The following is an 11,172-nucleotide window of genomic DNA, read 5'->3' on the forward strand; positions in this document are numbered from 1 at the left end:
GTCTCTGTTAAATGCAATTTGACTAATGTTCTCTGTTTTGGTATCAGTGGTAACTACTTCAAGGATAGCAGTTGCAGCCTGAATAATTATATTCATATCAACTCTCAAACCTAAACAAACAGGCAGAATGCTCCTTGTTACAGTCAGTGATAACAACTCACAGGGCCTTTCACTGCTCATGAATAAAACCTTCGACTGGGCTACCTTAAGGCCATGGTCACAAGGGAATTCATAGTCTGTAGATTGAATGCACCCAGAGCATGTGCACTCTTGTACACACACACACACACACACCTACACCTACACACACACACACACACACACACACACACACACACACACACACACACTGCCTTTTATGTGCAATACAAGTTAACTGGTGACAGCAACTTTGTCATTCTGATCACTATGGGATACAAACAGCTGCATGTAGAGAGCTGTGTTTACATGTGCCTGAAGGAATCAAAACCCAAAGCCAACCTCACATGAGGTCTCTCAGATCATATGATACTCCCACACTGCCTGTCATTTTCTACTTCCAGCGTACAGCAAGTCACAATACTGCATGGCTATGCTGTCAATCCATTTGGAGCTTCAGTGACAACCCATGCTGAAAGCCCCCCTCTCATCCTCCCATTATAACACACTGCGCGCCCTGCCGAGCCACTCCGATAAGTGTCCTTACCCTGTAATCACCTGCAAGGTCAGTCATCAAAACAGAGAGTAGGAAGACAGCGATTATGTAATTCTCCTTGAAATCTCCTTCTACTGGCAGCGATAAAAGTGGCATTTCTGCAGGTGTCTGTGGCTTGTTACAACCTGAAGGCCACTGACACTGCAGGGTAAAAAAAAATCTAACAACTAGACCTAACAGTCAAAGACGATGTCCAGAGGTCAGAAGTGAGCTTAAAGCAATATTCCACTTAGTCTTAACATGGGGGTTATTTGGCACTTGACCGCCAAAAAAAACTGAATATAAACTACTAACCAAGATCGGATGCAACTGGGACGAGTTTGTAGCGTTTGGATTTTTACTTCCCATTCATTTGAATGAGGTGTGGGTCCAACATTTTAGAACATAATTTTGCCGAATAGCATTTTTATTGATAGGCGGACTATTTTTCTTCTCGCCAGCGGAGGAATACCATTTAGGAGAGATAGTTCCTGTTCGGGAGACAGGATCTACTTTTATTTTTAAATACTAATTTTAGTGTAAACCAAAAATAGAAATGCAAAATGACAACAGACCCAGGGCTGCTTTATTAGTCTTAAAAGCGGGATCTGTTGTTGAATATGTTCATGAACGTGTTAAATGTACGTTTTCAGGCTATTTTCATGGCCTCGTTGAAATTATTGGGAAGTAAAAATCCAAACACTACAAACTCATCCCAGCTGCATCCGATCTTGGTTAGTAGTTTATATTCTGGTTTTCATGGCGGTCAAGTGCCAAATAACCCCCTTGTTAAAACTAAGTGGAGTATTGCTTTAAGACTTTTTATCGGCAATGGAGAGAACGTTTTAACAGTCAAAGTATTGCCAATTCTGTGTCCCCTAAGCCAGCAGTGTTGTTCGTCTGTCATCAGTTGCAACATTAGTGGAAGACTCTGCTCCTCTCCCACCGACCTGCTGACATCTGAGCTGAGCTGAGAGAGAGAATATCATTGATTGGGGACATGGGCCCTTCCCTTCTAAATCCTCTCCTATCTCCACAGCAGATCCTTCACTCAGATCCGTTGCAGTTTGTGTATTGAGGGGGAAGACGGAGACGCAGAGCACAGCAGTGGGTCAATGAGTAAACTCACCTTGGCTCTCTGGCCACTCACTTCTCTATCTCTCTTTCCACTCAGCCAGAACCTGACAACAAGGTTAATAGACTACCTGGTCCAGACTTAGGCCTACGCACGCAAGACTAAAGGGAGAAGCAGTAAAAGAAAGGCACGCATTTAACTCTCTCTCACTCTCTTCTCTCTCTCTCGCTCACATGCACTCACTCTCTCTCTCTCTCTCTCTCTCTCTCTCTCAGCAGTGTCTCTCTCTCTCTTTCTTCCTCACTCTCACTTACCCATAGGCACAAAACATAATTATGTGACTGAACCAAGGTCCTGACCGATCGTATTTGTTTGTAGTTATGCTTCACACTTTACAATAGTGTGAGGAGTTCTGTATTTCTGTATTTTTGGTTTATCAGGGCAAAGAGGGGGGAGTGAGAGAACAATAAATAAAGGATGTAAACAGCCTGACCTGACTTGGTACTATAAAAGAGGAGCTTAGCAGGCTCTCCTGGTATCATGTTTCAGCTGCTGATGGACTAAGCACTACCAGTCTCTGCCCCAGGCCCTGGAATCTGGTGGGAGGGGGGTTGGGGGCTGGGTTGGGGGGGTCGCAGCACAAGGGTCAAAACAGAGAACCTCCGGCGTCATCCCTCAAATTCCAGCCCAGAAATACTCCCCCTTAGGTGCAGACCAGGAATGCAGCGGCATGCTCGTCCATGAAGATCACATATATAATGCAGGGAAAGAAAAATTTCCTGTACCTCTCCCCTTGTTCTTTCTCCTTTCTTTGAGTGCCCCCCCTCCCTCCCCTTTTTTCACTCAACAAGCATGGTAAGTAAAATGGCCATGGGACCATAGAGACATCAGTGCTACCACTTGTGAAAAACAAGGGGGGTAGTGGTGGAGAAATATTTAACCCTTAGCTGGCAGGCGGTGTTCCCACTGCCCGGGCTGCTGCTGTCCAAAACGATGCCGGCCACAGCTCTCCAGCTCCTTTGGTCCAGCAAGGCTCGCATGTTTCCACACAGGAAGCTCCCAGCAGAAAAAAATACAGCACACAAAGAGCCTGCGGACACACTCAGTCACGCTTCATGTTTTGAACAAAACATGGATAAGACTCATGGCGAAAAAAACCAACAACTCTATTATAGGCTATACAAAATGCTTCTGGACAAATATGAGGATATAAAGCATACAAAAGTGTTAAACTATATCCAGTGTGTAGACTGTTCAGCCCCTGCAATATATTGGTGCCTTTCACGCTCAGCTTTCAAAACTGTCACAAGACATTAATCAGTGTTATCAAGCCTTGCAGGGAACCAGATAATAACAGTTCGGTGTTCAACGCCTGTGGTTTAAACCAGCAAGCACAGTGTGTTAGGATGTCATTGATTTGGAGTTTATTAAATAGCTTTATTGATGCTGTATATACTTACTTAAATCGACTACAGCTTCTTCTATTGCCTAGAACAACTGGAAAGTTCTTGGCTTTGACTTTATTAATGAATAAAGCATATTGCAAAATGAAGTCTTTGAGTTTGCGGGGTCTGTATAAAGATGGAAGTTAAAACCACAGTGTGAAAAATGTCAGACAGAATCATTTTGAATGGCAATAAATACTGTCTTTGAACCATAATGAATGAGAAAGAGAAAGTAAGGAGACTGAGGAAAAGGGGATGGACAGGCGTACTGGTTATGGTTTACCCATCTGTGAATGCTGTGGGTCCGCAGGGTGTGCAAAAGGAGAGGACAGGACAGCACAGCTGTAGACACCAGTGGCTGGACACACACACACACACACACACACATGCATATCCACAGACATGAATCTATACATGCATGGATGTGCACGCATAGATAGACAGTCACACACACGCGCACACACACACACACACACACACACACACACACACACACACACACACACACACACATCTTAAGGCTCTTTTCATGCTGGGTAAAGACACCCTCACATGTAGGATTACTCTGGGTGAGACCAGGAGGCTGCCAGGCTGACAGAGACAAGTGCTGGCTAAGTGTGGCTCATGCTCTGGCTTACTATTGACAGATAAGTGTGGCTAGCTGGCACAAAGGTTTAGCGCTGCAACAGTAAAGTGAGGATCACACACCAGCTACTGACAGCCACATGTAGTTAGCAGAAGGAAATACCACTGACAGAGCTAAGTGAGCTCAGGACATGCCACAGGCTTCCTACTGACAGCAGTGTGAGGCTATAATGGGCTACTGACATCACTGCTGGGCATCATATCATATGACAGCCCATATGTAAATACTGTTTTGGTGTTGCCTAGCTTATAATTACGAAATTGCATTCACATATCATCTGACAGCCAATTAAAAGAGTTTTCCAGCATGCACAGGAAAAGTCCCTATCATTCACCTTAGATGAAATACAGTCTTCTGCATGGGTGATACTCATATGAAACACTATGGAAGTTGCCGGTATAAACGAACTATTGCTGACAGCATCTATTGAATAGCTTGACTATTTTGCTATTCGAATATAGCCTACAGTGTCTGACCGTGGAAAAGCAATATTCATTCTATTTCCAGGGGAAAGACTATGGATGCACCATTGATGTTTGCATTCCCTCCAATAGGCTTCTGCCCGGTAAATTATTAATCAATGCCCTTCTATTTGAACCACCTCAGTACTCATGAGAGTGTAGTTTCAACTAGGGTGGCATTCAGCTGATGCAATTATAGCAAAACATTAATGAAAACTCTAAAGAACACTCTGCTATGCTGATCACAGAGAAATGACAGTAATATAGGTTACAGCAGTAAAATACAGTACAAGAGTGCTGAGAAATACTGTATGTGTTTGCATGATAGGTAGATGTAGTGCAGCTGTTGAACAATTCATTTCCCTGAACCAACTTCCCTATGCCAAAGGTATACATTGAATTGTCGACATATGTTAATTTCCTTAAAAGGAATATTCACCTGTGGTATCTTTATATACCAGTCCTAACTGTGATAAATCAAATTCATACACTAGTAGCTTTGGATTACGATATATAAACTTTGGAGATTATATATCGTATTATATATATTAAGGAGATGTAATCTTTTCACTCATTTGTTTAGAGTTAACAGCATTGATACTGTCATTCCAAGCCAGTGTTTAATCAATTACAAAAAAGATACTGTACCTCCCAGCTTAGTCAAGTATTATATGTGTATTCATAAAACTATGGAGGATGACACAGTTTCTATTTCTTTTGCAGTCTTGACATCTGTTCTATATGCAAATCTTCTGTTTCTGTTGAAACTTAAAAGACACACACTAACTCAGTCAACTTATTTAAAGCTTACCTATTAGCCTAGCTGATGGGTTAAAGTTTTCCTCAGAAACATTGCCATGTAGGAGCCATGTAAGAGACAAAACACAATGTTTCTTTTTCATCTCTGGACTGTCCTTAATTACAGCACAAAACTTTCTGAGTGGCACTCTCGAAACCATATCATGAGATCTCCTAGATGATCTATCTGCGTTTCACCACAGAGTTCTTCAGTCCAACCGCTGTTTAATCCTGATACTCTACATGCTGCTGTGGCTCCACTCTTATCAACTCCCTTTAAAATGACACAAAAACTGCCTTTATCCAAACGGAATCTAATCTCTGAGGCAGAAAATCACTTCAAAGTGTTTGATTTCTTTTTATGTGATGGGTAGATTGGAATACATCCATCTCAAAGGCATTTTTCAGAAGTTTTTTGTCCTGCAGTCCTCTCACTGAACATGTTATGAACCACAGCGTAGCACACCTTCTATGATTCCAGTGGGGGCCTTTGAGGGTCCGTGTGCGGTACGCTTTGCAAATACTCAATACTCTCTCCTGCCTTTGAATTACGGGGCCTCACATAGAGAGAGAAACTGTCTATCATACCGAACAAAGGGGCGAAAGAAAATTTGAAAAGGAGGAGAGGGACAGTCTTGACATTTAATCTGTACAAATATTCTCCCCAGCAGGCAATAACCACAGTCTTTGTACCCATTCTCGGAGCAATAACCACTGTCATTTTACCCATCCACAGGGCGGTGAGTTGTGAAGACTGACCAATCAAAAACTCAGTCTACTTTAAAAGTCCCCTGATATGAAATGAAACCCTGTTTATGATAGTATGCCTCCATAAACAAATATCAAATGTTCACTTTAAGAATTAGCCAACAGGGTGTTTTGATGACTTTTTATGGGATAAAGGCAACAATAAATGGCGATTCAATACTACTAGCCCATAACAGACTCTTAATAGTACAGGTTTAACAAGGTTTCAGTAAACAGTATAAAAGTCATTGGTCATAATTTGTCCTTTGCTGCTGAGTTTGGATCACTGAGACCCAACTGAGAGTCTGACTCATGATAACATGGGTAAATATAGGCTCTAAATCAGCAGCCTCACTATTCCTGAGACACCTGATAAAAAAAACATACCAGTCCTGAGGCAGACCAGCATTAAGAAAAGCCACTTTCAAAGTAGGACAGGGTGGTTTGCACGTGAAATATTTTCTGCACAGATGCACATTCAGTGGCTTCAACTATTAAAATTCTTCATTATTTAGAAAAAAAAAGAAAAAAATCAATTACTTTCTCAACGTTGCCCACTGATTAGACACATTTACACATTCTCTTATCAATAGACCACTCTTCCCATTCTTTTCATCTTTTATTCACATCAAAACAAACATGAAAACGATCGAGAAACACGTGGCTACTGTGTAATATTAAAGTGCTGAGCGTCCAAACGTTATCACTGATAGGCAGTTTGACGTGCTGCAGAAACAAAACGGAGATAAGTCTGCCTCTTCACCCAGCTGGGATACCACAGTACGCTCAATATGAAACTTTTAACATGCTTAGTCTAATATGGGCTAGATATAGGCGTGTTTGGTTTTAATTCAATAAGCTACATCCACAAAATATGCAGTGCACAACTCAATTCTCAAAGCGTGAAGTGGGAATTTAGTGTTGAAACACTAACGGTCCGGTGTCCGTTAGTGGCCAAGTTCAGGGTTACTGGACTAATGGTCAGTGATGCATTTAGTTACCGCTGTTTGCAGCATGCACCGGCCCCTGGAAACCAGCCGATTCGGAACAGTTCCCCTCCACAAAGGTGTTACCCTGCAGCACTAGTCTCTATCATGGTATTAAGGTAATATGACACTTACCGGTTAAAGCATTTAGGAGTATTCCCAAAAAGCACGGAACAAGGCAGTGCCTTGCGGTTGCCATTTAAACACTTAGAAAATATTCCAATACTTGCAGAGAACAACGTGAGGTGAATAGAAGAAAAAAGGCATAGGTATCCAGCTTCAGCTCTACATGTTCCGACCTACAGTGCTACAGTTTGGTGGCTCGCTGGGGTCGAACATGCTTGCGCCATTTTAAACATCTATCAGGAATCTGTCAGCATCCCGCTCTCTCTCCTCCTCACTCCCTCTGCTGTATCCCGAAGGCAGCCTCTCTCTCTCTCTCTCTCTCTCTCTCTCTCTCTCTCTCTCTCTCTCTCTCTCTCTCTCTCTCTCTCTCTCTCTCTCTCTCTCTCTCTCTCTCTCTCTCTCTCTCTCTCTCTCTCTCTCTCTCTCTCTCTCTCTCTCTCTCTCTCTCTCTCTCTCCTCCCCATCAGCTCATTCGCTGAATCTGCTCTGGGAACAAAAGAGAGCAGACTGCTGCGCTTACAAGGCATGAGAAACCTGCAAAAGCTGCATGATTTCTGAATGTCTTTATTTGTGAAACTAGGCTACTATTGCTACTTCTAACAATAGCCTACTACGACATTATTATTAATAATAATAGCAATAATAGTAATGCCAATAACAACAATTAATTACACCAATAATAATAACAATAACAACAACCACAACAACAACAACAACAACAACAACAATAATAATAATAATAATAATAATAATAATAATAATAATAACAGGTGTAGTGAAATTCCAGATCCGATGATGCAGGAAATTGTATTCAGTACCTTAGATCGTGAATCAGGTTGCACAACATGTGGTAATGTTTCTCTACATAATCATAAATAAATAGAGTTAATTAGGATCACGCTCATTATGCCCCACAACATGTGTAGGAGATAGAGCAGGCTTTAGTGAGATCAAAACAATTATGTATCATTGGATGCACATTGCCAGTGACATAGACGAAATGTTGTGGCAAAACAAATAAAATAAGAGAGGGATGAATGGTAGCTACAGTGTGAACAAACTGTACAACAGCCATAAGATCAGCTAGTATTTTGTCCATATTGAACAACATACAGATATGTTTGCTGTTTTTATGTACCTGTTTCAAAAGTAGGCTAGGTTTCATAAAGACAATAACAACAACAATATTGTGTGCTATGTAGTGGATGTTTTTATTTAAAGGTAATGGCTTATCATTACTGAACCTGACATGATAAACAAGCAAGGTAGACCTATAAACAATGGCAAAACAGCAGGTACAGTTGTTTGGCTATACTCTAACTCCCCCTTGTGGACCAAATATACATTACAATTTTAGCTTACAGCCAAACCAATCAAATTGTAATTACAGTAGTGCTATCGGTTCTAAAACAGGAATGTCAATTTAATCCCCCCAAAAAACACACTCACTGTCATACACACTGTCACAATTATCTTTTCCATCTTTGGTTATTGTGAATGCACCTGTGTGCTACTGCAGTTCAGAAATGGAAAATTGCTGCATAGCTTTAAAACTAATCTCAGAAATAAACACAATTTATATCAGAAATCGTGAACAACCAATAAGAATCTACTTCAACTGTTGATTGTAAAGTTAATAAAGGGAAAAAAAAAAATCCAAAGGAGTCCTGGGACTATGTGGAGATAAACACCATCTCACAAGATTTCTTCTAACCAGCCTTTTGTTCCAACAAATTGATGTTGCATTGCTTGGAGAATTCTTAAGTTATAGTAGTATAGTATATATAGTATAGTACCAAAACGATGACCAACAATATATGTAATAATACACCACCATAGTATACAAATACATTTTGATCCAGTTATCAATTCTAATCTCTGCTACAAGAAATGGTTTCTATCTACTTTAAGCTGACCCAAAAATATGTCCATGTCATGGCCTTAAGGTGGTGATAAAAGGCAATTTTTTCAGGCAACTTTGAAGGACAACAACAATGTCCAATTGTTAACACAGGTTTGCCCATCAGAGCAGCCTAAGATCTTCACATTAAACACACAGGGACTTTTACTTACATGGAAACATTTGACTAGCATTTTGACCCTGTGGATCCCTTTGTTGCCTGAACGTTGCCCATCTACATTTTTAAAGGAAAATTGCCTCATGCATCACCACCCTTAATCGTCCCAATGAAGTCAAATCTACTACTTCATAAAAATAAGTAATGGTCCTATTACCTTTGTTTGTGTGTGAAATTTGGTTCCAGTACTGTGTCAGCCAATGATGTCCCTCTCTGAAATGTCATGTTAATTATCTGTCTAATGTCTTTCTCTCCACCAGCAGGAGCAATAAATATGTAGACGCCACTAGTAATGCCAGAAGCTGCAGTTTATTGCCTGAACCTTATGTACTTTATGTAAACAACATGATCACTCAAATGGCACCAATGACTGAACCACTCTATAAGACAACTAATGGTGTGGTGAAGTGTGGCGTTTGAAAAATGAATTGGACATGTGTACAAATAAAAATCCCTACAACAGAAAAAAATGAATTCTCAACTCATAGTCATGGTATAGTCTATGAGATCACTGAAAAATGTGAATATTTGCTTAAACAATGCAATTGGAATTTCAAGCAACTGAGTTAACAAACAGTTATCAATTCTTAACTTGTCAGGACAGAGAGGCACATGTGTCAAATGAACCTCTGTGTGTAGGTGAACACACGAGCAGCTTGTCCACTTTTTGGAGATTATTGTGCTATCTGAAGATATTGTAAAAGAGGCATGTAGGTAAGAAAGAGGCTTATACTTTGAAGTACAACAAGGCTGCAATGCAAGAGTCTGTCCTGTGGCATTCAGGTGCTGTGGATTTTTTAGGGATTTCGTTAGTTAGGGATTCGTGGTCAGAGCTTCCGTCAAGTCATTAGGAAAGCTTCAGAAGCAGCTGGAAAGAGTGGCTCTGGTTGAACACAACGGACACCAATTAAGGCCACTGTTTGCAATGCAGTTTTTGAACTGCTGAGTGGGCCATTTCAAACCAGAAAGGTCAGCCATCCCATTAGCCTCTGGTAATTGGCACAGTGTGGTTTCTGAGCTGCGGAGCAGGTCAGTCCATTCCCACAGCCAGGCCATTAGACTATCTTTGTTGAGATGATGATGATGTTGTTGTTTTTTAAATGATCTTTTGTGATGTTGTGTAAGCCTAAGTGTAAGCTAAGTGTATAATTGCAGCATAGTGTGGGTCTAATGCCGGATATTGAGGGAGTTGATGCTGGGACAGTCACTGTTGAGCGTCCCAGAGGAGTCATGGGCAGAGTTCAACAAACCCTCTGTAATAGGAGCTGCATAAACATTACTTAATAACCCCACTTACATCCAGGCGAGTCTTCTGCCATAAGCACACTATAGCACGAGGCGTAGCTACAAGTGCTTTGTTTGTACTGTATACATTTTTTTCTTCTGTCATTTTTTTAAATTTATCCCCAAAGGCGAAATTCTCTTTTCACCCTCTGGTTGGGGCGCTGCTGGAGCAGGTAGGGTTAAGTATCTTGCTCAAAGATACTTTCACAGCTATATGGCAACACTGGGAGTCAAGCCCGGGCCCACAACCACTAGCCACCTAACCTAACCACTAGCCAGTAGCCACTAGGGCATCCGGCCTCACCCTTCCTCTAGTAGGAGAGTCTTCTTGGGCTCTGATGGATGACTTTATACCAAACTAAGCTTAGAAATTCTTTTCCTTTATATTTTGGTTTTCCTTCAAAAACCTCATTAGGAACACATATTACCATGTCACACATTTGTGCAATACATAAAATGCCCACTTGATGTCCTCGCGAACACTGTAGTCACACTGTCAGCTCCTCGCGGTTTTCTTTATCCGAAATGATACAATTAACTTTTTCCAATGCAGTAGGGTTGAGGCAGCAGCCCATTACAGTACCTAGGTGCTCTGCTCAGCTGCTGACCAGACACATCGATACACAACACTGACGAGCCTTGTGTGGATTCATTTCCATGTGTATCAAGGTTTGAAATATCGAGATGTTGGAGGGCACCGGAGGAATGATCTCTCTCCCTCTCTCTCTCTCTCTCTCTCCCTCTCTCTCTCTCTCTCTTACTTACACACACACACACACACACACACACACAGACTATGCCGACGGTAAATGCTGCCACTCCCCTTTATCCGTGCCTAGTCGTCTCGGGTAGC

General features: G+C 41.4%; 1 protein-coding gene across 1 annotated transcript in view; it reads right to left on the reverse strand.

Annotated features, from left to right (window-relative positions):
• The window catches only part of igdcc3 (immunoglobulin superfamily, DCC subclass, member 3), a 56,614-nt gene extending 49,584 nt beyond the window's left edge, over positions 1-7,030 (reverse strand). Inside the window, exon 1 of the mRNA XM_071917209.2 lies at positions 6,967-7,030. Within this exon, the coding sequence (XP_071773310.2) occupies positions 6,967-7,030 (64 nt within the window). The remainder of the gene's footprint in view (positions 1-6,966) is intronic.
• Between the last annotated feature and the right edge of the window lie 4,142 nt (positions 7,031-11,172).

The sequence above is a fragment of the Centroberyx gerrardi genome, chromosome 1 (assembly GCF_048128805.1).
Source record: "Centroberyx gerrardi isolate f3 chromosome 1, fCenGer3.hap1.cur.20231027, whole genome shotgun sequence".
Lineage (NCBI taxonomy): Eukaryota > Metazoa > Chordata > Actinopteri > Beryciformes > Berycidae > Centroberyx > Centroberyx gerrardi.